We start from the raw sequence: 26,981 nt of genomic DNA, 5'->3' as shown, positions 1-26,981 counted from the left end.
CATCTTAGCCTGTAAGCTGTCATTTTCCATCTGTCCACCAGATGCACAGGGACTTTCCCTACTTCTTTCATCACCTGACTGCCCCACCCATCCACTCACCTGTTGCCACTTCTCATCAGCTGTGCAGTCACCTGACTTCTCCCCTCTTGTACCTGATTACCTCATCAACTCTGCTCTATATATATTCTCTTCCTTCCTTTTTTGCCAGACTGTTTTGTTGTGTTTGCTGCAAGCATCGAGTCTTTGCTCCTTGTATCTGCTGGCCTACATTTTGACCTTCAGCTTGTTTATTGAACTTTGGATTCCTGTCTTTGTATTTTTGGATTTGTTTGCCTGCTTGGTCTGCATTCCCCAGTTTTGACCCTTGCCTGTCTCACCACCCCATAAGCCTTTGTTCTTCTCTGTGTAAACACATTCACTGAACTAATTAGCTCTGCCTCTGGCGTCTGCATTTGGTCCCTTTCCCCTGTGTTTCTGGCTTCAACTGTGACAGACCTTAAGTTCAGCTCTACTTGCCAGAAGCACTGACTAGATGAGTCAATTCTGTGATCAACAGATAATTAATCCTAGACAAAAGATTTGACCATCTTCTAATTGTAAGTTCTTTATCAATTGGAGATACAAACGTTTTTTCTGGTTTAAGAATTTGAAATATTAAAATTGGCTTAATTTTCTTTGTTTCACATAAGTAAAATCACTTGAGACTTTTTAAACGTCACTTTGAGCTGGTAATTTGTCATTGTATGTTTATGTCCAAAGCACTAGACATAAATATTTTAACCAAGATTCTGTTACTTTGTTAGTATTCATCAACACATTCATTTACCAGAAAGTAAAGCTGTACATGCCCACTGGACTATGAACATAAGGTCAGGAAGAAAGCGAAAAAAGCCCTGTAGTGAGAAACAACATGAACCAGTCCAATCTAAACCACGAGCAGTGGTGGGAAGAAGAAGAGCTTCACAATAGAAGTTTTTCTACCACTGAATTATCCTCAGAATGAAATGTATGCTTCACCACGCCTATTTCTGACTGAAGGTCATAAGGAGGCATTTAGTTTCACGGCACTGGTTTTAAAAAGTATCAACAGTCACAGTCATTACTGGTGTCCTCAAAATTAACAGTGAAGGACTGAGAAGTTGGGGCTACTTAAAAATAACGAGCTGAGACATTGTCTGTGTACCCACCATATAAACAAATGATATCAAAAACTTTATCAGAACTTATAGCAGATCAGTAAAGTTTCACTTCAACATTGAGATGCATCAGCCTCTGGCAAAATGAATTCCTGAGCACAAACAGCTTCAGCACAGCAACAAATCTGAGCTGCCCCTCCTACCCCTTCAAATTACTTTATTAAGGATATTTTGTTTTTGAAGTGGCTTGGGTATTCAATTCCATTTTATGGACAGGAAATAAGAAAGGTGATTTTTTTTTTCTTATTATTCAGTCGGGCTGCAACAAAACAACTTAAATGGAAGAATTCACTTGCATTTCATTATTCTTCCTGATTAGGTCTTTATTGTGATAGTGCTCAGAAAAAAATGAAAATCCGTTTAGTTCTCCAGCAGTGTGCAGCGATAACAACAACAGTAAAGTTCAATAAATAAAAGCAAAAAGTGCAGCTGCAATGTGTGCAGTACTGCAATGTGTGCAATATGATCCATGTCCAATATGGTCCATGGTCCAAGACTGAAGAGAGTAATGAATGTGTGGGTGGGTTGGTTGGTGGGGTTATTGCTCACAGCAGTCAGTCCTTTTCAGTCTTGCAGTGGGGGGTAAACAGAGGTTCCAGCTCTTGGACAGAAGCTGTTTTACATGGATGGGCCGACTTTCTTTGGTAGTCGGCCAGTGCAAATGTCCTTCAGAGGGGGTAGTATAGTCCCAGTGACACGCTGAGCTGCCTTCACTGCCCGTTGCAGATCCCTCCGGTCTTCCACAGTACACCTGAATACCACTCTGTGAAGCAGTTGCTCAGGAGACTGTCAGTGGTGGTACAGTAGAAGTTTACCAGCATCAGCTGTGGGAGATGGGAGTGTTGTAACTTCCTAAAGAAGTACAGGCCCTGTTCAGACCTGGTATTAACATGCATCAGAAGTGGACAGCTCTAATTACAGGTATGAATGCACCCAAGACGCATTTTAGTTCCGATCACTTAGACCATATTCTTTTAATGTAAATGCAAATGTGTCCTGGGCCACGCTGAAGGACCATCTACTCAACTAATGTCCTCTGTGCACGGGGATGTACAACGTGATCCGGTTGAAATTCATTTATGTTTCTTAAGCTGAAAATCCAATCATCACTAAAGCACATGCAAGAGAGCCAATAAAAACAAATGGAATGGTCAAAGTCACATTGACATTTAAGGTGTATTTATTGATTCACTCCGTCAACTCATGAATTGAGTAAATTCATGAGTTGCAAAAAAAACATTCCACCTTAAATGTTGCTGTTGGTGCTCCTGTGCTCTGGATCGGAGTTGAGGAGGTGTGACCTCCAATCTTGTCATTTTGTGGTCTGTTGCTGACAAACTGTTGTATCCATGAACACAGTGAACTGTCTAAGCCCACGTCACTCCGTTTTTTTTGGAAAAGTTTGTGGAGGATTATTGCATTAAATGCTAAACTAAAATTAGTGTGATATGTAAGGGCTGTGTGAAAAGATGTTATGACTGCACCAGCTGTTGATCTGTTGGTCTGATATGTGAACTGGTAGTTGATCAAGATCAGCAGGGATAGCAGCCTTGATGTGGGAGAGAATCAGTCTCTGGAAACACTTGATGATGACGGGGGTTAAAACAACTGGGCAACAGTCATTCAAACAATTCACTGCTGCCTTCTTGGGAACCGTGGCTGACTTAAGGCAGTTGGGGACTAAAGTTTGCTGTAGTGAGAGGCTGAAGATGTTAGTGAATACCTCTGTTAGTTGGCCTTCAGTATTGACCGAGGACTCCATCTGGTCTAGTCACTTTGGTGATGAATATTGTCACAGCTGGACCTTGAGACTGTGTAACTGTCCTTGTAGCTTGTGTTTATCCTTCTCTTCTTTCACAATCACCAGGAGTTGTTATTGTCGAAGGGCTCCTCTATGCAGTGTTTATACCCATGTGTGATGCCTCCCCTGTCTCCCATGTGCTTCTTTGTAAGCGAAAGAGTGTCACCAGATTTAAATGCCGAGTCCTGTGCTCTGAGCAGAATCTGTACCTCGCTTTTCAGCCATGATTTTCTAATTGGGAAACATTTTGACCGTCTTTGTTACAGTCGCATTTGCATAACAAAAGTTTGCAAAGGAGAGGACAATCGATGTGTGTCTCTCCAGTTCTGCATCTGCTGCGAATATGTTCCAGTCTGCAACATAAAAGCAGTCCCGCAGTGCTGAAGTGGCCTCACATTTTCCTGACATTTTCAATCATGGTTTGAAATGTGCTCAAGCTGCACGTGTGTGCAGGTAGAGGTGGCACTTAATTCCTTAGGAGCACAAGAAACTTGAAACTTTTTTTCAAGCCACGTTAGGAAACTGTTGGACCTGAACAACTGAAGGACAGAAACCTTAACTGCTTACCTTTCCCTGAGCCTCATTCTGCTCATTTATAGTGATTCACTGGTCTGTATGGTTTACTCAGTTATGCTTAAACAATCTGATTGCACTCAAGTCAAGTGAAAAATGGATTAGCTAGAGCTAAAGTAAACAAAACACGGGTAAAGAGAGTCACTGAGAAAGCTAAAGTAAACAGTAGTTCTTTCTCAAGAGTTGGTGCATAAAAAAGTAAATACTGTGCTTACATCTATTGGGAATGAGGACTGTGACTCCTGTGTGGGATGCTCATGTTGCTCATTTTCACTTGCATGTACAGTATAGTCATAAGAACATGAGTAGCTTGAGGTATAAAAGAACTGTACATATGGTTTGAGTGTGTCTTGTCTGTCTGTGGTCAAAAGCACTAATGTCGCTTCAGTCAGCCTTTTGGCATCACTGACTTATCCAACAGGCATTTTGACCAATTATGACTCACATTTGATGTTACAAATAACATTCATTATTCCTCAGATTTATTTATCTTTGCCAGTAAACAATGTCAGTGCGCCAACACGCAGAACAACAAAGCCCTGGCAATGCCACAGCAGCATCCAAATGGAATTAAGCCATTGTTAATTTTGCACCTGTATCTGAGTTTAAATTTTGTGCTTTGACAGAGGTCTTTGCTTTTTTTTTTCTGCATCTACATGCGTGTATCTCTCTCTGCTTCAGAGACATCGCTTTTCATGTGTGCAGTTCACTGGGTTGTTTTTCTAAATTGCTTTTGGGTGCATCACATAAAACCGGTCCCACTTCTCATGTGCATTCATGCTCTGTTGGCATTCAAAATAAAAGGCACTGAATATTCAGTGACTTTATGTGTTTTAACATGGTGAGGCTGCATCACAGTGTTTCCAGCTCCTTCAGGTTTTTCAGGGTTTTTTTTTTTCAGGGTTGTTAAAGCTACTCTAGCCCAAACAATGTCCAAGGGAATCTTCTTCTTTTACATTCATATTGTGCACCATTGTTAACCAACCACTGTCGTCTAGCAGCTTCAACCGTGTACAAGTGTTTTTGTGTGACATCTAGAGGTCATTTTCATCAATCACTGCTTTCTTGATATCATTTGCATATAAAAGGAATGTCCATCTGTTGTCCATGTACCTCCTTTAAGAAAAGACGGCTAATTTGCTTTTCTTGTAATTTCAGATGCTGTGAATGGCAACTGTGCTTCAGAAAAATTCTGAGTGACAGTAAAAACAAACAATAGCTTCAAACATTGCATCTTGCAGGAGGGAGTCTCTGCCCCATGCAGTGAAGAATCTTTGCTTTGGGCTAACCCACAAACGAGCTGCAGGGACTTCTTTTCCCAGCTGAATAAGAATGTCTGAGAATCAGCTGAGGGCCTCTGCTCAAAAGGCTGCCTAGGCTGCTTTGCTCTCTTGTCACAATGAGTCCCACTAACAAACGAATGGACATTTTTTCTTTAAGTTTTTTTTCTCATTAAATTTGATCTTATTTTTTTTTGTTTTGATGCTATACTTAAACTACCAGTTACTCCATTTATCCATTTATTTTATTTCAAACTTGCTTTGGCAGGGGTGAAGATATGCTACATGATAATGAAGTATTGATTGGCACGCCCATGAAATCAAATCTTACATTGTCAAGTTTGCTTGTGTTGCTGACTGAAAGAAAAAGTGAGTGGAAGATGCAAAGTTGCAACCAACAAGTGAGGCACAAACTAGAAATGCCCATGTATGTCACATGCCTGCAGCTGCTTCACAATAAGAGTCCTTCCACTTCCTTCCATTACCTCCTTTTTTTTTTTTTTTTTTTAGCTAGGATGAATGCATATCATGCTTCCAGTGTGAAATGTACTCCACAGTTCACTGCAGTGCAAGGTCAACACAGACTGGACTCCTTAGTTTCACTGTTACGAGGTAAGTTCATGTTGTGATTTGACACGTTAATATGCAGTTTGCAAATCTCCAGTTGTCATTATCTATTCCTTTAACACCTAACTATAAAACATAATAGTGGGTCGTAATAGGCTGCTTGCCCAGATGATGACTTTTACAAGGGTGTCCCCTTGTGTCCTCTGAGTGTTACTCTTAGTAGATGGTGTATTATTAGATTGTTAATGCTGACACATTAATGTGTAAGTGTCATTGTCATGTTGTCAAGGTTGAACTAATTTTATCTATTTTATTAACTGTACAAGAATGTGTCTACTTTGTGTTTACTTTCAAGTAAAAAGTATAATGTGACATCGAATGGAAATACTTAAGGAATGTATACTACAGATTTGCACCTCAGTAAAGGCCAAAAGGACCCCATGGTACAAGTGCTATTTGTGCATGAATTAAAGTAGTCACAAATGTATTTTCTTGAATGACCCACAAATTGAAAGAAATAATGAAGGCTGAAAAACGTGCTGTCAGATATTGACATCTGTGTGGGAGGAGTGCTTCGGGGCACCTTCCACCAGCGTGTCCTTGTGGCTCATACACAGCAGCTGTTCAGTGATCCTGAAACAGTCCCATTTCAGCTGGCCTCAACGCAACGCAGCAAACACATTTCACCACTACCACTTGTATATGCTGTCAAACACCAACACTTTTACATGCCACACCACTACTATGACATGAGCCTTCAGTATTACAAAGTTTCCAGCCACAGCTGCTTGTAGTAACACATTAGTTAAAGTTATGCAAAAGCCTCGTCTGTACACACTTCTCTGCCAAAGCAGAGAGATAACCAGCTGACGAAGGAGGCCAAATATCCAGAGCTATCTGCTAAGCCCTGCTTGTTTGGCTGGCTGGTTGATTCCTGTCGATATGGATTATTAACAGCAAATGTGAAATTTAAGACACAGCTTTAGGGGGAATTGGCAATAATTTATATCAGGTTAGTCATTATTTAGGCTCAGGTGTCCTTACGTGACTGGCAGGAATGGAGAGGAAAACCTCAACAGAACGGAGCTTCCATCTGGTGGTTAGAAAGTGTAAGTACAAATTCACACACATTACATTGGAGAGTAAGAGTCACTGATTTTTTCTCACACGTTGATGCGTTGTAGTGTTGAATAATAAAATGCCCATGTGATCCAGATCAAAATCAAACCACTTTCCCCAATTCACTGTGACTAGTGTGCTCCAAAGATACATGCCACAGCCATGACCAGGATTCAGAGTTTCATAACTGATCGGTGATTATTGTATTTGTATTTATGTAGATACATGATACATTTAATATGAATTTTACTATATTTACAGCTGCATATGTTGACTGTGGTTTCCACTGTTCTGGCACAGATTTATATTAATTTTTCAACAAAAAAGGGTCAAAAATTCCTGTGTAGGAACCTGGATCATTGAACACATCCTCTGTATCTTCTGCATATTCTGTTTCATTATTGTAAGTATTTACTTAATTTTGGTTTTGTGTTACATTTCAAGCCATTTTTTCTTTGAATCATGGGAAAGACAAATATTGTCTCTACAAAATGGACAAAATTGAGCCAAGGATGCTGGAAGGGACGACACAGGAGTTTGAACACCATGTAGTCTGTTGATATGATGATGTTTTTCTGGAGATAATTGTATTAATACTAAAACAGCAGCAGTCCAGACGATCTTGAAATTGAGGCAGTTGTAGAGGCTACTGAGATCACAGCAGTGACTTAGATTTGCCAAAAAAAAAAAAAAGATTGCCCTGCAGGCTGATGATTTTTTTTTTTTCAAAAATAACAAAACTGCGACAAACACAGTGGGTGATAGGATTCCATGAGAGGCAGTTTTTGGGTGATAAATTTAATCTTCAAAATGTCAAAACTGTTTCATCGTTTCAACGATTCTTGCCCTTCTCTTATAATGCAAGTCATAAAGAGACCAGGTCCTGGAAATAATAGTCTGCTTCATGCCAGTCATACAGGTACATACAGGATTTGGATTTATGTAGAGTTGTAGCCAAATCAGCCAGCTGCCATAAACTATCCAGATTCCAATAATATCAAAAGTAGCCTGGGATAATTAGGAATTTGAGAAACATTTAAATGTTTAAAACTGTAATGGTAAAAGATTATCAAAGATGTTATGCTGTGGTGCAAATCTGAAGAAAGAGACACTTTCTAAATTCCTCTGATGCAGTTCATCTGCTATTTTCATTACAATATTTTGTTAATGAATTGTGGGTGAAGCAAAGTTGATATAATCATAGCTTACTGTGTGATTATTAAGACAGCCAGTTACAGTGAGCCCAATTGCAAGAACCAGTTCTCTGCCCCCTTTGCACTAATGACTACATTCATGCTCCATCCTAATTGGAATTAAAAGCGTGACATCGGGTTGCGCAAATATTTGTATAGTCTGCGTGCTTTCACATTTATCTCTGTCTTTTGATTATTTACACTCCACAGACAGACAGGAACAGAGAATTTATGAGACCTACAATCATTTGTGGGCGCTGCTCTTTCATGTTTTGACAGCTCAGGATGTGAGGTTTCATTAAAGTAAATTCAAACTGATCAAGCAGAATAGCACTTATATATTTTAGGCTCAAAAACAATGCCGGACATTCACTTTTTCAATTATTTAAGTGCAGTTTTAGTTTATTTGCTTAATCATATTTAACAGAACCAATCCTTTTAATGGTTGCAGCAGGACCAGTGTCAGGAAACAATGCTGTGAGTGTTCTTTAGTGGAAAAGCTATGATCGATATCAAAGAGTTCAATTCTACTTTTAGAACCAAGGTCCTAAGGCCCGGAGAGAAAGGTGCTGTGCACTGACTTCCCAGTTCAGCTTGCTCTTATCACATCTCATCAGCCTGTTAAGTCACTGGTCCATAAAACTGTCTGCAGTGTGATATGTCATCATCACATCACACCCTAATTTTCTTGAACAACACCTTACAGTTGAACAAGCATGCTTTGCAATGCATAACCAGAGTGCAACGGTGAATTAGGCACCGGGGGACACCTCCAACTCTTGCCGCTTATTAAACCACCACTACACTTTCAGAGCTTCGCCATGCCAGACCAAGCAGAGAAGAAGCTTTCCCTTAACTGCAAAGTGTTGCACATTTTGTTTTGTCAAGCTCCTCATTCACTTACAGGCTTCAGCTCATAAGTAGATGGCATATGAAGGGTTAAACTGTATGTATGCTTTTTTTTGCCTATGAGAATTGCTGTGTTTGCACAATATGCAAGAAAAGTACGGGATGTGGAGATTAATGTTGAATTTGAGTAATTAGGAAGTGTGTGTATGTGTGGCTAGCTGACTGTCTTGACTGTAATGTCTACAAGTGCACTCAGAATACAAAATGACTCCCTTAGCTGCCTTTGTCTCCCTCTGGGCCCTCCAGACTTCCCGAGCTGAACAGATCCAGCCAGGCTGCCTCCCTCTCAGGGTCCAGACTGGTTAACAAGCAGCAGAATAAACGCCAGCCGGTTAAATTGTATGTAACTTTTTAGTTCGCACTAATAGTGTGACCTTTATTGATTTCTTGTCTTTGCCTTCAGCTCGGTGAAACACTAATGGCATTGGTCAATAAAAAACCATGAAGTGGAAGTTCTCAATACCCCTCCCCCTGTGTTGACCACATCCCTAAAAATAGCCTCTCAACCTCCCTCAGAGGCTGGTGAGCCGGTGCCATGACAGCTCAGTGCTCTTATTCGATATGAGCTGCACTGTTTGTTTCCTCACTGCAGATGTAAGCAGGCTAACATGCTGAGCCATCCGCCAAACACATCTACTTCGACTCCTGTCCCTGCCAACTCCCATTCAGATGGCCAGCCACATTCAGTGAGTACCCTGCCTCTTTTAATCAATAAATTTATAACATGATGAACTGAGCATAAAATAACTCCGTGACTTGGGCGTGCAAATCGAAAACAAACAGCAGTTTCAGCAACTCTATCTTACTCTGCACTCTGGGACCTACTGCTTCAAAGAATTACATTCACATTTCAAAAGAACAAGTTTACAATAAAAAAATGCCTGTGTCTGTGTAGCTACCACCCACTGCTTTATTGACTGGTAATGTCAATGTGTACCCCTGCCTGCTCATGTCTTTCCCTCTGCACTTGCACTTATTGAACTTTTTTAGAAAGAAATATTATGAGCACGGTTCAATAGAGCTGAAACTATCCCCACTTCCCTCCGCAAAGAAAACAGCCGTGTCTTTCTCCAAACTTCTCAGCCCTGAACTTTGTTGACCAGTCTGTTTTTACTGCAAACCACGGCCCTTTAGATGTGCGCCTTTCCTTGCTTTACAGGTACACAGCTGAATTCAGAGCAACACAGGCAGCCGAGCCTCTCTCACACAATGATGTAGCCACGTGTAAGTCGAAGTTCTTGGAGGGGACCCCTGTGGTGCCGCTTCGCCACAGTAAGGGAAGCAGCAGCAGCAGCCAGCAGCAATATTGATTCACCTTACAGCCTCGAGCCTGCTGTCAGAGACAGTATATCACTTTATTTAATCCACTGTTAAATAGGCTGTAATTAGAAATCTGTCCAACAGATGTGTTTTAGCTAAAGGCTGGTTTGTGGCTAAGTCAGACTACGCTGCCTGTTGTACATTAGTTTTGGCAGTGTTGTTCTCGCTTCAGTATTTTATTTAGATGATGGATTTGGATCTGAGGTCTATTGACAGTGTCTGCAAAGAGAAGGCAAACGAAGCAAATACACCCTCTCTTGGGGGATTAGCCTGCTTGCTATTTGAAAAGTACTTACAGTAAGTCTTCTAATTGTAGTTAATGTTTGCTGTTCCCTTGAATCCAATGAATGACTGCCAATTCGACTGACAACACGACTCACCTTATAAATAGGTCACTTATAACTGGTAACATTCCCTATACAACATGGACACCCAGTGTCTTTTAACTTCTAATATGCAATGTAGGAGAGCTTATATTCAGCTTATATTTGTGTATTTAATAGTGGTGTATATGTAACCACAATGAGCACTTTATTTTATAATTCAAAGGTTATATTTTTTGAAGTGTAAATCAAGTCTCAGTTTTATTTTAAGTTAATGAACTACTACATCATGGGCAGCATTTCAGTATTTCAGTATTAGTCATATCTCTTAAGGTTAAGGAAAGGGATTTTAAAATGATTTTATTGTACTCTTTAAAACTTTGATTGCATGCCCACTTGCCAAACAAATCTCTTGGTCCAATTATCCTGGTATTAGAGCTAAAATATTAATACATTTTCATCAAATTCCAGGAGGGAGAGCAAAGACTCTGTATTGATTACTGTCCTTTCAAAAATAGCTAAATTAGGGGAGAAACTGTGAAGTCTTAGTCTGATTAACAGTCAAAAAGGTGAGAAATTTTAAGAGAAATTTAAATTTTAACCCCCATCCGTGAACTGTATCATTAACATAAACATCAATATGTTTAATAAGTAAGTTACACACATGTAAAATAACAGCAAATCAAACATACAATGCAACCTGGATCAATAGTAGCTAAAATGGGGCAAAAAAAAAGCTTAACATCAAACTAGCACATTCCATTTCATTACTCTTTTTTTTACTTTTCATTAACCCTGTCATGTACTCCAGTCAAAGTATTTACTTTTGGTGAAATTTATTTGGATGAAAATATTAATACACATCAAGTTTTTTTTTTTTTTTTCATCTGTGAGCTCCACAAGACAAGGTAAGAATTTAGATTTTTTTTTTCTGTATACATTCTGATGGTAAAACAAGTGTGTGTTTGGTCTCGCTCCCTCTTTAAACAGAATTAAACAAGCTGAAGGGATTTTGCTCGGCTTCATCAAGCCTGAAACCCGCTCCTTGCTGCTCACAGCTTTAATTTTGGGCAATTGAGCAGCTTCTTTCTGTTGTGCACAAAAAAGACTGGAACCCACAAATTGTTGCTTGCGACTATATTTCATTATTTATTTTAATGAAAAGTGGCTATTGAAGGATAGGTTCATGTTTTTTCTGTACTATCTTAGTACAACTCTCACGTGCCTGCACACATAATACAATTTAGTGAAATCCCTGAAAGAGTTACTGATCACTGCAATCATTTCTCCTCTCAATGCTGGCTGTGAAGTGAACCCTTCCCAGTGCAACTGCATGTTAAAAATTGGGGGGACAAAATCCACAGCTCTCTCTCTCTGTGCAAAAGTGCACAAAGAAGTCTAGTAACACAATGAGGGAATTTTGTTCTAAAAAGACACTAACTCTGGAAAATAACCATTTGATTCGGGTACTGTTGAGGTTCCATCTTTTACCCGCTGGTACTTTAAACTTCATGAGTCTACACTTTTCTCCCCCACATTTCAGAGGGAAACCTTGTTCTATGTTAATTCAGTTATCTACAGTGTTTCTGTTGTTGTCAATAAAGTTTTTTTCCAATTGCTGCAGCAGCTCTGTGCATTTTACTTGACTGAGTGTAGTCAGACTCAGCACAGCCCATATGAGCTACACTGAAATGCTGTTGTCACATTAAAACACCAGTGGTTTGAAACAGTGTAGTATGACTTATGCGCTGCCAATTCTTGTTTACTTTAATTCAAGTAACATTTTAAATTAAGGATGTTTACATGCAAATTGGCCTTTTCATGGAAGACATTCATTTTGACATGTCATAGTAGGAGAAGCACAGGTGTGAATAATGAAATTAATGATGACTGTCATGGCTTACTTGGACACCGAAATAGAAAGGAGCCGTTGATAATGATGTTAGCGACACTTGTGCTTTTTCTGCTTCAACAAGTCAACATGTGTGATTTTTTTTTCCAATATGAAGGATTTGTAATAGTTCCTCCATCACTGTTTAGAAGGAATATATTTTACAAACATGCCTGGTCGTGTACTGAAAGCTGCTCAGGGTCCATATTTCCAGTAAGCACAGGCTTGGTTTCTATGTTGAAGTACTTCATAAGTGACACTGGGTGTCGCTCCAGAGTGTCTAATATCGCTCCCGTGCCTTTATTCCGCCTCTATCACCCCCTCCTCCTTCTGCCTTGTACTGTGTGTGCGTGTGTGTTGTGTGTCGGATAGAAAGTCAGCCTGGTTTCCAGCTGAGTGCTTGCTCTCTCACAGTGTGTGTGTGTGTTGTCATTATTATCCACTCTGCTCCCAGCTCAGAATGGCCAGATTCACTCAGACTGAAACAAGAAGGCAGCACCATCCACAGCAGCCCCAGCCCGCTCACTCCAGCCTGGTTTTCACCGGACCGGGGGCACCACCGACCCAACAACCACTACTACTTATCCCACATCAGCACCAGTACCCTCAGATCACATTTCCGAAACCCATGAACGGGTCAGAACCCATTTCAATTCATCCGGAGAGCGGCAACATGAAAGACCAAGATGCCATTAAGCTGTTTATCGGGCAGATACCGCGGAACTTGGAGGAAAAAGACCTGAAACCCCTGTTTGAACAGTTTGGGAAAATCCACGAACTGACAGTTCTCAAGGACCGATACACCGGCATGCACAAAGGTAACGTGTCGCCCCTCAAATGGCTGCGAGGCCCATATATAGCTTAATAATCGCTTATTATTACCTGCACCTTTTGAACAAATTTTCATTAAAAAATAGTGAGTCGGAAATGACGGATATTTGTCACTTTTAAAAAATGTTATCAGGCTTAATCCAGAAATGATATCAGTCTACTATTCCAAAACATTCATCATGTGCATCATTGCTCACATATTTCCATCCAACACTCACGAGGTTTGCCATTTTGACCCAATTATTATTGTTATTATTATTTTTTAAATTATTAAGTCCTTACATGTTAAGACGACTGAATATTCCTCTGAGCTTTTGTATTTCCATGCTGGTAATTCCACTTTTTTTTTTTTACTATTGCACGAGCAGTCAAAATGGGAGATATTAGAATACTATGAGTACATTCAGCATCACGAATGAGAAGGTGACAAACTGTGTTGACTGTGTTCTTTATTTTATCGCAATTGAAGAGTATTTTTCTTAACACGCTCTTAAGTGGGGCAGAGGCGCTCGGAAAGGATGCATTTTTAAAGAGCCTCTTCGCTCGTCAGTGCCCATCTTTTTTTTTTGTGCGGAGGGGTGCCATCATTTATTCATCCATATGCTTTCTTTAACATCTCCCCGAGTGCGAATGGAGCGGGCTGGGGAGGGGGTGCAGACCCGACACAGCGAAATCAGTTCAGTACCACGGTGTCTCCAAAGGGCGCAAGAACTGTCACAAGATGACGGACGCCGCCACGGAGAGCGGGCAGTGATGCTGCGCTGCCTGTGCCGCTGAAATGGAAGACTGAGTCAGGCAGAGGCAGAGTGTAAATCCACTCAGTTCACGATATACACTGACAACTTCCACCTTCCATAATGAAGTTGGTTTTCAAGGATATACGGGGGTAGAGATCACTGCCTGGGTGGGAAAACCATTTCACAATACGTGCCCCCCTCGCTCCCCCTCCCACCTTATAGTCGATCCACGCAGTGTAGACGTCATCATCATCATCATCATAATCATCATCATCATCATCATCACCATCCATCACATCAACACTTGCAACCAACTTTAATTACTTTACATTTATATGTGGGGAAAAAAACACACATACATAGGCTCTCGCGGAGTGTGGGGCTGTATGCTGGTGAAAATAATGACACACTGGACAATTAGAGACATGGATATAGGTATGAGTATAATAAGTATTGGTTTCAATCATAATTTTAACATATTGGGCCAATGCACTGTTGATATTGTTTGCAGCCTGATCCAAAGGGAGACAAAAACAACACTGTCTGAACAAGAGTTGTCATCATATGCTTTATTCTTTTTCCATAACCTTTATGGTTTATTGCCTGATTCTGAAACTGCCCCGTCCATGTTACGGACCAGAGACATAACCATGACTGTCATTTTGTCACAGCGTTGCTCTCTCTGAATGCCATTTTGGATTCTTCTTCTTGCACTCTTGCAAAGCAGATGTTGATATGTGAGGGATGTTAGTAGAGGAGATAAGCCTTTTATTGCAGTGACATTTAGAAAAGACAAATAACAATCTGTGACAGTAATGTAAATGCCATTTGAAAACATTACAAACAGTGTCATGTCTCCTATGACATATAGAATCACCATCAGAAGATATGAAATTTGTTACCATTACACCCAACTATAATAAAGCCCAATGTGGTGAGTGCTCGCTAAGTGACAGAAGACACAGTATTTCAACAATCAAAGTAACAAACTAAAGTAAAATTATAATAAATGGAATTTAAGCGACGTAAATTAGGAAGACAAATGAACAAATATATAAACATGTTTTTTGTTTTTTTTTTATGGGCACGCTCATGCTGTGATTAGCCAGAGATCGAAAATATTTCATACAGTCTTTCGTCACATTTGTATCACGGAATGTTAAAGTTAATGAAGGTTTCGTGCCAGATATAACTAGCGTTAGATTATGCCACATATTTCATGAAGCCACATGTCTGGATGGCAACTGCTCATGATCTCATAGTTGATATTGTCAGCTTGTAGACGTTTTCCAGTATAGCACTCACTTTGCATTCATCGGTGTGTGTTTGTATGTGTGTGCATGTGTGTGCATACATATACTAAAATGTCATGTCATGTGACAATTAATTATGAACTACTATGATGGAAATGCTGTAGTATTACTAATAGTACAATATATAGTACTAATATTATTATTAGCATAAATATAATGAGTTATTTGCTCACATATTTTTACATTTGATTTTTTTTGTCTGTTTTCTTCATATTATCTTAACAACTAACTTTGTGTTTATTACATCAGTCTTGCCCTAGTGATAAAGTAAAAGAGCTGAATATATATGAAAATCTGTAATTGTGATGTACTGTATTTGGTGAAAAGTTTGTGTGATCATCCCCTCAGGTCCCTTCTCAGTTTGAAATGCAAAACTCAAGCTCAAAGAAGACTTGTAACAAAGTGAAATCCCTTTTTGTATAAAATAGAAAAAAAATCTTGTGAACTTTTATGTCAGTCATAAGTTTTGTTACCATTTATTCAGTTTAATAAATAACAAAAACAAAACAAAACATTTGCTTGTTTAATGCAGGTGGATGAGATCATCTCTCTAAAGTACGTAAATATATTGAAAATGATTCATTCTGAATTTACTTCTCAAAGTGAATTTCTACCGTTATTCATTAACGTACAAACAACTAATTAATTTTAGATAAGTCAGTGAAATTAAATGGCTTAGAATGTAATGAATTCTGGCCACACAATTAACAATACATAATCAAACCCTAATATGTCAATGATCTCGGATGAGGTTATTTTATAGTTAATCATGTTATTAAGCAGAAAGGATTATGAATATGGATCCCAATGGAAACAGTGGGACAGCTAACCCTCAAAGAGGCACATTCATACTGACAAACACGTTGACGGACAGAGGGATAAACACACACACACACACACATCATCATCATCATCATACTAAATGTTGTGCATTTGTAGTCCTTGCACTTATTCTGTCATTTTGATTTTCTTTATTTCATCCACATTGTGCTTTGTGTGTTTATTGTTTCCTCTTTTCTTATGCAACTATTTTTTCCCCATGGTAATCCATGAGGGAAAACATGGAATTAGTTTGTAAAGCGTGATAATAATGCATGGCCATAATAACTTGACTCAAGAGGATTAGCAAATGTGGATTGTCTGAAGCAGCAGTCTCTTGGGTGATCAGCTGGTTGCCTCCCTAAACAGTGGCTGCCTCTGCCAATTAAAAATTCAGTCTAGTCTGCCTCTTCAAATGATTAATTCTGCCCACACTGTCGATGGCCTGCCAATTATTGTCGCCCAATTGGTATTAATAGGTAGAGCATTTCCTGATGTTGAATTTATCACAGGCTATGAAAACTTCTCCCTTTGGCTCTAATTAGCTTCCACTTATAGCACATGCAGAACACACACTTTCACATTTATGCACATGCATGCATGTATGTATGCAGAACGAAGGCAAATCAGTAGTCTTATTTTTTTCTTGTGTTTAGGTTGCTGTTTTTCAGATTTTTTTTTCAAGTTGACAGTTTTCCTTTAAAAACTGAATATGCCCTCAGAGCAGTGCCGAATCTTTTTCAATGTTATTTTATTATTTATTTATTTATTTATTTAGAATTGCTGCATTTGTAGAGACTGATTATATCCTATGAGTTTGGTTGATTTACTAATCTTCCCTCTTGCAGTTAAGTAACATGGACTCAAAGGAGAGAGATAGAGAAGGAAGAAAAGCTTCTTTTTTTCTGCAGGTGTGATTCAGCACAGCAAAAAGACAGACAGACCAAACAATCCCTACGCTGCTCCAATCTGCCAGCAAAAGGCAGCCCAGTATCAATATTAAGCTAGTGTCGGGTATCATTGTGTTAATGCATTTATAAATGGACCAGAGATATTGCCGTAGACCTCAGCCAAGCAGAAGCACATTAAATCACAGAATAATCTAATGAAATATTTATTCAAGTTTTTATTTTTTTTTTCTCCTTCTGAGTCATTTTGATGGATAGTATTCCTCTGTGGGTTGTCCTTCCAATAAAAAGGAGACAAGGAAGGAAATAGGAATATTTGGAACGTAGCATTTGCATCAAACCAAAAAGACAGGGTATTAATATGAGACGGACGTGTTCCTATATATAATTAAACCTGAAAGGCATTAGCACTGATTAAAATAAGCTCTGGCTTGTTGATATGATGGAAGTGTGAGTGCATCTCCATGTCTCCATTTTGTGGATTCCTTATGGAAGGTGTCAAAGATCATGGCACTGCTGTAGGACAGCACCCCCCCCCCCCCCACCCCGAGGAAACAGATGGAATAAATTCACTTACAGACCATAAACAGAGCTGTAGAAGTGACATGGATAGTACATACATAAATGCACTGTGGTTTTATTGATTTAATAGACATCTGTGTTGCATAGGGCTTTTGCAGTGTCACCGTTGTGTGGTTGCTAATGAAATTAAATAATTTCATAAAGGTTTTAAGGAGAAATAAATTTCATTCCACCTGTGTATAGGAACACTGAGTCTCAGGAAGAACAATAATCATTCTCCTTGCAGTTTTGTGCAGTGATTCGATTTAACAAATCTAGAATAAAATCTTCTGTCAGGGCTAGTGAGCGAAGGCCACCGAGCCAAGCTAATGCCGTAACAACACTCGCTTCGCAATCTTTAACCATCTGTAAATATTGTAATAAGCAACAGGGCTTTCCTCATAAAAGATGCAGCAGCTCAACTGGTACTGACGGGCGCTATGGGCCTTGACTTCAGGATGAGAGTGCTGCCTCCTTCTCTCTTCTCCTCTTTTTTGTTGGTTTTCCAAGGAGATTGCCAATCTCAGATGCCGACAAGGCCGCACTCTGCTGGAGGTTAGTGTCCGCACACCAGACTCACCTGGTTTTTTTTTCTTTCACTGCTTTTTTCCCCTTAATCCCTGCCCAAGAGAGCCTTTCAGATGGATTGATTTCCTGAACTGATGCAACAGTCATTATGGCTTGCAGTATATTTTGCTTTCAGTATATTGGAAGTGCCTTTATTCCATGACCTTTGTGGAATATGTTTGCTGTTAATGGGTGTCTGGAGCAGGGACAGACATGGGAGGATGTACTGTGAGGTTTCAGAGAAAGCATGGACCAACTTTATTACAGTGACACTCATTTATGAAACCTGCAGTATCTGTGTATTTTTATCACTTTGATACCTGAAAGTAAATTCACTGGTAAATTCACTTTTTTTTTTCACTTGTTGATGCAAATGTTTTGATTATCTTGTAGATGTTTTATGTTAATACCAGTAAATATAGCTCCGAATTAAGCACTGGTCAAAAAAGTATTTAAAAATTGCCACAATTGTTTGCACACATATTGATGTAATAGCTTTTGGTAGGCTCTCTAATATTAATTGGGATTAGAAATATTAGAAATATTATTGATATAGTTGATACAACAACAGTGCTGCTAACAGTATTTTCAAATTCTAAAGAGAGGATGTTTGGCTGAATTATTTTTTGTGCTTTGTAGTTCACATTTTTCTTCTAAAGGTAGAGTGGGGAGAAGTGTACCAACTCCGTGTTCATTCACAAAGGTCACAGCTATTTCCTTAGTCTAAATAGAGGGATAGAAGCCTATCTATTTTGTATGGGTAGCTTAGCAGAGACTGCCATTGCCTACAGAGCAAAGTGTACTCTTATGGAGGGGGGGTGTATAAAGGCACAGGGAAAAAAAAGGAGGGAGCGAGGAAGGAGGGGGTTGGTAGTTTGTGTTAGAATAGCATGAGCTCTTTAATGTTGTGTTTGAGCCTGACTGGGCACAGATTCATTTTAGAAGGAAAATGAAATAACAAGGGAGAGGGGAGAGAGGAGATTTTAATGCAATGTTTTGTGATAATCCCTCTCCATTTTGGAATGGTTCAGGAGAACTCATGCGATAAAGCCTTGTACAAGCCTGGAAAATAATAAGTTATTTGTCTTGCCTTATAGTGCTGTGCCCTTGGAGGGCTCGCTAACCCCCATGTTTTGGCCAAAAAACAATCACAGATTAGTCAAGCTGTCACATCTCTCTGATTGCCAAATGGTTGAGCCCTTGATGCTGGTGTGAATGAACAATGCATAAATGTCGTACATGTATCTGTCTGAGAGTGCACGTGAACGCAAAGCTGAGCGGGTATGACTTAGCACTGTCACTCGATCCCTCTCTGTCACACAGCCCAATGTGACAGAGAAGAATTGGACAGGGAGGATGGCACATGTATGCAGCAGGGCCCACAAGGCAAATGACAGACAGACACATGGGCACCGAACAATGGATGTATGGACAGATGGATAAGTGGAGGGGAAAAGATGAAGTGTTTGTCAGAGATGCACAAACAAATGGTTGCTTTTATCCCAAGGCAGTGGGAGAGTGGAGTGATGGCTGAGCTTGGGACATGGACGATCCCTCTGACAGGTTGAGAGCTGTTTGGGCACCAGGGGGCGGGACGGACAGAGGGTGGAGGAGGAGGAGCAGAGGCCAAGTTTGACAGGCACATAAAAGAATAACCTAAAAGCTGTTCTCACAAGAAAATCGTTCTAGTAACACTGGTAATAGTTATTCCTATATTACATTTGGCTCTGCTTGTACTAATACTGCTACCTCTATCAGTTGTCTTAGTGGTGATTTACTGTTATTATTATTCCTAAACTACAAATATAAGCAACAATTAAAATGATCTTATTAGTTGAGACAACAGAAAACAAGATGCTAAAAGTGTCAGTTTTTCTGACAACATGAATAATTCTCCACATTACCTCCGTAAATGGCAATTATGACAATGGTAAACAGCACGATCAACATCGAGACCTCTTTCTTGCAGATATTAAGCAATCCCCATCTAATGATGAAGACATAGTTTAGATTGGAAAATGTCTATGAATGCTCAGGCCTGGGAGGGATGTGTGAAGATACATGCTGCTCAGCACGGTTATAAATAGAAATTCTGTGGTATTTCCGAAAATAGGTTAAGCTGCCATCGCTGCACTGCTGGCATGACATCACTGATTGCCTGCCAGCCTCCCCCAAAAGACTGCTCCCATACTGTGCTCAAAAGGAGGGAGAGAATGAGGGAGAGACAGAGGGAGCATCTGTGGGCGACTGTAGGGCCATGTCCCCCTCAGCTCTTGCGCCGTTCCCCTGCCCTCCCCTCCCTTTCCCTCACACCCCGTCCCTTCCATCACAAAGCCATCTCTCCCCTCACTCCTTCCATCTATCTTTCCCACTGAAGGAGCAACGCTGTAGCTAACAGTCTCTGTGCTTTATTGCCAGAGACACAAACTGGTCAGCGGCTTTGTACTGAAGATGTATCGCGTCCACATTTTCTTTCTTGTTTTTTTTTTTTTTTTTAGCGTGATACAAGCAAGCTGAAAGCCAAATAGTGCAGAAGAGACAGATGAAAGATGGAATTTGTGTTCCTTTTTTGATGATCAAATGTTAATTTGGTTGAATGAACCGAGCATGTGGACTTTATATGAGTTCCAACATGGCACCCGATCTGTGGTTCACTCTTCAACGGTAGATCTGGCGTAATTAAAGAAGACTACTCAAATTAATTAATGGCTGATGGGTTTTCATATCACTTTGCCTGCTCTTTGGATTCATTTCAGAGCACTGGCTTCTTTATTCTTCTGATCTATCTATCTATCTATCTATCTATCTATCTATCTATCTATCTATCTATCTATCTATCTATCTATCTATCTATCTATCTATCTATCTGTCTGTCTGTCTGTCTGTCTGTCTGTCTATCTATTATTCATTTCTTGGGTGGTCATTAGCAGAACAGTATTTCAGGAATCCTCTAGGCTGAATGTGGTTACTAGGAAATATACGTCAATGCAATTAACACCCTGGTGCCTGCTTGTTAGTCAGACCATTAGTGTTAATTATTACTCTTCTTCAGCTCAGTGGTGACATGAGATAAATAAATAAAGGAAGAAAGTAAGCTGGAACAAGGACACAAAGTTGTATTTTTTGGCATGCAAGGCATAATTGAAAATATGTGTTAGTGTTTCCTCTCAAGGTGGCCTGTGTACAGCAGGATAATGAAGAAGAATATGAGGGTACAGTATTGCCAGGTAGCGGTTTTTCTCCTCCTCACATGTCTTTCTTCCTCATTCCTCCTTCAGTCACTCCATCCAGGCAACCCCTGGGCCTTTGAAGCTCTGTCTTTAAAGGTATCTTTCAATTTGTAAAATCAAAGTGACTGAAAACCTGATCCTTCTCTTAGCCCAGAGTCAGTTTGCGGCTGCCAGTCATCTATGATTGTGGCTTCGCTGTGATCATTTGATCTGCCTCAAAGGTTAAAATGCCTTTCACCTTTCGAAAGAGGGCAAGCATTGTTAAGAATATTGCATCAAATGTGCCAATCAGAGGCATGAAATGAAGACATCTCATCAGTGAAAATATAGTGCATTGTGTTCTACCACACAGCCGTAGGAAAGGGGTGAGAGCCAAGTGAAAGTAATTTTATTATTTCCTTTTGCCTGGACTTGTTTGTTTTTCCTAGAGGTTGTTGCAGTACACAAAGAGGAAGAGATGCAGTTTTCTGACTTTGTAGGTGGGGAGGGGCTCAGAGAAACTTCTATTGATCTCTGAGTAAATCCCCTGGCCCAAGCAAGCTTGGCTGGAGGAGGGAGGGACAACGGGCTGGAGAGACAGAACTTGGCAGGTAAACTCCTGTTGGCCTCCCAGAAGAAACACAGCAGGAGGCAGTAAGTGTGAACCTACACATTATTTACAGCTCTGTGAAACTCCATCCATTAACAGTGTCAATTAACTTGCTCATCAGGGATGCAGGCCACTAGATGTATTTATAGATTGGGCGCTGGCTTTAATAGCAGAAGAGGAATGAAGTATCCAGATAGTCTGCAAAAGCCAAGGCTGACTTTAAAGGCTACAGCACAGTGGAAGATGCCAAAGTGCTGTATACCAAGTGTTGTGTCCAGAGCCACATACTGAAAGAGTTCTGGCCAACTTGGGATTGGGCAGCCGGTTGCAATTTATCACATCACCTCCCAAAACTGCACCCACTGCCGAACAGCATTATCTTAGGAACTTTTATTGGGAACAAGTTGGGACTGTATCACTGTTTTAAGCCTTCTTTATACTGGTACGTCTACAGAATGTAGATATAAGTAGTATGTCGGCTTTTGAGAGAAATACTCTACAGTTGGATTATATATGAAGCACCACTTGTGCCCTGAGAGAACTATTTAACCTCAGTGCCACACAATTTATGGTGAGTGTGAAGTTGTCAAAGTCTGTCTCCCTGCATTGTTATGATGGCTTCTTTGCCCCAGTATTGATCCTGAAACAAGTACGGAGCCTTTCAGAAAGAATTTATTGCATTTGTCACACTCATTAGGCAATGCACACCACATGATAACATGTGTATGTATACGTTCTGTAAATACACACTCATGTTCACACACGCATGGTGTCCATTGGGATGTGCTGCCTATGGATCTGTTTGACTGCTGCTCGGAGGCTAGTGTAGTCTATGTGAGTGAGTAGCAACAAATCAATGGCTGAGGTCTCCTACTCAGGGGTCAGAAAGGATACGAGGGAGCGTCAGGGGACTATTTCTTGCCCTCTTGATGGACACTGATGCTCCTCAGTGCTCTGTGACGTTCATCCTCCCCCCAGCCATTGCTCAAGGTGAGGGGATGATGGGAGGGGTAGTGAAAGGAGAACAGGAGAAGGATTTGGAATTGGAGGCAGCAGGGATGAAAGGATGGAGTGATTGATGAAGGAGTGATGGAAGAGTGTAGTCAGCTTCAGGATCAGGAGATTGTGACTGAGCGCAGTCGCTGGCTCACTTTAAGGTGGCTGTCTGACTTAATTAAGGTTTACAGGTTACGCTAGGCTACTGCTTATATTACAGCGCTCATTACAAGCCCATTAGGCCTGGGCAGAGAAAATATTGTTGTCAGAACAATGAGTGAGAGCATTTTGGAAAGTCCCTGCCAACTCCATGCTCCAGCTCTTCTTCTTTATTATACCTCTCTGTCTGTCCTCCCCCGCTCTGTCCTCCTTCTCCCTGAACATTGGCATGATTGTTTGAGTGTGTGAACAGATCGAGGATCTTTTTTTCAAAGGTGAGGGAGTGATTATATGAGTTAAAAGCTTCTCTGAGACCAGACTGATTACCCCCCTCACGGTCAATCTGCGCCACTGAGCCTCCTGCCTCCCTGGCTGGCAATGATTCAGGTCATAATCACATTGTATCAGTGCTGATGATGTGTGTTTCAGCTTCCGACCCCTCTGAAAGGCTATCAGTTCCCCCGGAGCCCCACATGGCAGTAAATGAAGTAAGCAAGTAATCTACCCACAGTGATAGCATTTTCCAGAGTGCAAATGATGTGTGAGGGAGTAGGCGAGACTGGTGCCAGGACTGGCTCTGTTTCTGCTACCTTCACACTTTCTGGCCAAGGAAATGCCACATTGAGAGCAAGTTCACACTTTTTCATTACACTGGGGCAGCTTGGCTCCTCTGGGGCAAAGAGATGGAGAAAAGGGAGCAAAGAGGGAATGAAAGGTGGAGTGAAAAGAGAGAGGTTGTGGTTTAAACCTCCTAGGAATTGCATTACGATTCTGCAGTACACGATTTATGCCCAATGCCAATGATGTGAAGTAGGACGTTCACACTGAGCTCCTGCAATTGACGTCACATTTGTAGCAGTCAGTCGCCACAGTGGCAGGTGCAATCTCTTCATGATCTTGCTTGGATATATCAATTTTATTGCCTGCTGAGGCAATTAGGTAGTTGTGAGGCACTTGCAAAGAAAATTTCCTCAATGTAAAAAAAAAAACAAAAACAAAAAATAAACAAAAAATCAAAAACAGTGACCATCTTATAAATTTATAACTTTCTGAAACAGTGCTTGGAAATGGAAGCTATACACTTAAGTTACTAATCCATATAAAACAGCAAATAAATGTATTTAAATTTATTTCACGTATTGTATTTTTTAAATATTTTTCAATCAGCTCTGTAATGGGGATATTTACTAGTTTGTATAGGACATTGGCGTCAGAAGTACATCTAACTATCATTCCAGCACCTGTGGAGTGGACATTAATAACTAAAAATATCAGACCTTCTGTAGGTGTTAGATGGGGACTTCTCCAGCTTTTCAACAATATGTAAGGTAGCTTTAGCAGTAACGTTATTTTTACACTCTTGCCAATAAAACTAATTTGAATTTGAATTAGCCAATCAGATTACAGCGTCTCTCGGCGGAGAACAGGTGCCGTTGTGGAGTTACAACCTTCCACCAGACTTGCTGCAAAGCGACAAAAAGTAACGCAAGTATCGTTAAAATACTAAGTATCCGCTGCACTTTAATCAGAAATGTAAAGTAAGGCTCTGCTTTGCTGGGAGCTCGAAGCTGTGCGTGCTCAGGAGGACCTGTTCACCAAAATATACCGTGAGAAAGCTCTTTGAAGTCGGTGAGTCATGACAAGAAATCAGTAAATTAGTTCTACGCCATAAGCGGTGGTGTTAAAAGTGGCTTAAATTAAATTGGAATGTGGCTAGAAGTAGTGTTTGGCTAGAGAACAGAGCAGTTAGCTCACTGTTTTGGGGTTGATATGTAGCTCCTGTGTGTGTGTGTGTGCATTTTCTCAGTGTTTAGCTGTAACCTTCGGTAGCTGGTTAAGGTGTAAAAGTTTTGTCAGACGTGCTGTTTTAGAATGAAAAAGATAACAGTTGAATGCTGTTTGTTTGTAATAAGTTTAAATTCTATAACCTTAATACTCTTTACATTGGATGTGTCAACATTTGTGTGTTTTTGGGTCAAAGGAGAAGTTAGTAAATTCAGTTCTACAAAAATGGTAAACTGATCATTTGTTCGAAGTACATCGAACACTGTCTCCTTTTAGTGTGCAATATGGGTTTGGGACATAGTCACTGTGCTAATTGTGTGCTTGAAAGACGTGCTTAGACATGGTGAGAGGGAAGACCAGGATCAGATGTGTGTGCATTTTAATATAAATGGATTTTCTTTACAGGATTTGTGAACTTGACGCACGTACTAGACACATGCCAGAGACAGACCCACAGTTTTTTAAAGTAGAGCTTGTGGCCATTGTGAATGTAAATGGCTGCTGTCACCACAGCTATACAGCAGCATCTTCTTCTTCTTCTTCTTCTTCTCTCTAAGTCTCACTCACTCACTTTCTCTCCATGTAAGATTCTTTAATTACATGCCAATTCAACACAGTGGAGATGGAGAGACTTAGCCCAATTTCCTACTACACACACTCTGCACACTTAAAAATATACCATTAAGAAATAGGAGATGAGCGGAGTGGAGTTGGCATTGGTAAAGAGAAAGAAGCCGGGAGAGGAGAGGAGAGGAGAAAAGAGCGAAGGGGAGTAAAGAGGAAAGCAGGAATTTCTTCTCTTTGGAGCTGAAATCAATGTGTGAGATAAGACTGTTTTAGGTTTCTATCAGATGATGTAGAGGATCATCTCCTCACAATGGGAAGGCTTCCCCCAATGCTGTGTCAGCAGGCTGCGATTACAGTGGCTTTTTGTTGTGTTTCAAACAATTTCATCATGTGCCCCCCCCCCCCCCTCACAATTTTGTACTTGGTATGCAATACAGCAGTGGCAATTTGTACGTGTTTGGATTCCTATAATGGAGCTGTTAAATCTTTTTCGCCTGTGGCCTGCAAATTCTTATTAAGCCATACATTAAAGAACACAGAATCACATTTAAATGGAGTTCATGTTTCTCTTTTGTTTGCCAGTGTTGGGGTTTTTATTAATTTATTCTCAATGCCCTATGCATTACACATTAACAAATAAATCGTGTTTGTGATTGTAATGCAAAACACTTGTTTCTTATTCAGATATAGGGCCAGCATTTGTCAAGTAAACCAACAACAACAAGCCCAGTGAGAGAGAAGAAGGGAGAAAAACAACCACCAAAATGGAGCCATTCCCTCCTATTACCCTCACTCATTTGAGAAACAAACAAACAAACAAAAAAAAACCCCAAAACAGCAGTGACATTTTCCGCAGTCTTGTCTTGGTATTTCTTTACAAGCTGATGGAGAAAAGAGAAAAGGAATTAGACAGCAGTGTGAATGATTGAGTGATGGATTTGCTTGGTGGCCATCGGAAATCATTAGGTTAGGGGTGCTGGGCCAAGGTAGGTGATGGGGAGGGCTACGCCGTCACACCAGTGCTACAGTCAGCCACCTCTGAGGTCACGACCCTGGACAGACTCCATCACTGTCTGTCTTTCTCGTACTGAAAAGTCCGACAGGATTGACCACTGACTGTCCCAAACAGACAGAGGAGGTTCATGAAACAGAACAGAAAGAATTGAATGCGATTTTTGTCAACAGTGGTCAAATACTTGTTGTATGTAAATGTGCAGACATGCATGCGCAGACACACATGTGCAGGTACTTTAGGCTTAGGGCAGCAAGGCAAAACAGGTTACAGGTCAATCAATAGATCAATGAGTGACATGGCATTTTAACCCTTCTTTTTGATGCAGTCCTGCAGAGGTTACAGTGGAGGGGTATCCAAAGTGCAAAGGTTATTGAAATGGCAAAAAAAAAATAAAAAATACACAAGTGCAGGCACAAGACAGAAATGGATGATGCATGTTTCAGTGGGTAAAAGTGATCTCATATGCAACAAGGAAAACGGATTGGAATATTGTCTGTGTAAAGACACTTAATACATCACCACCCACTGAATACATTTGGCTATTGAAATGAGATCCAAAATGCAGTGGCTGCTAATAAACCATCTTCAGAGTGGCAGAAATATGATGCATGGTAACCCATATGAACCTCATTAATAGAACACAAGCAAATCTATTTATTCAGACAGTCAGGGGGAAAATGATTGCCTCAATACTCCATCTGGTTTCTCTCCATCTCTCGTTCTCCCTGCCTT

General features: G+C 40.3%; 1 protein-coding gene across 36 annotated transcripts in view; it reads left to right on the top strand.

Annotated features, from left to right (window-relative positions):
- The first annotated feature begins 12,632 nt into the window (after window positions 1–12,632).
- Window positions 12,633–26,981, top strand: part of celf5a (cugbp, Elav-like family member 5a) — a 171,067-nt gene continuing 156,718 nt past the window's right edge. For all 36 annotated transcript variants that reach the window (XM_041039849.1, XM_041039834.1, XM_041039857.1 and 33 more), the window contains exon 1: window positions 12,633–12,990. In XM_041039849.1, the coding sequence (XP_040895783.1) occupies window positions 12,633–12,990 (358 nt within the window). The remainder of the gene's footprint in view (window positions 12,991–26,981) is intronic.

This window comes from Toxotes jaculatrix, chromosome 6 (assembly GCF_017976425.1).
Source record: "Toxotes jaculatrix isolate fToxJac2 chromosome 6, fToxJac2.pri, whole genome shotgun sequence".
In the NCBI taxonomy this organism is placed as follows: domain Eukaryota; kingdom Metazoa; phylum Chordata; class Actinopteri; family Toxotidae; genus Toxotes; species Toxotes jaculatrix.
The sequence above is the reverse complement of the archived record's forward strand: the minus strand, read 5'-3'. Positions and strand labels throughout refer to the sequence as shown.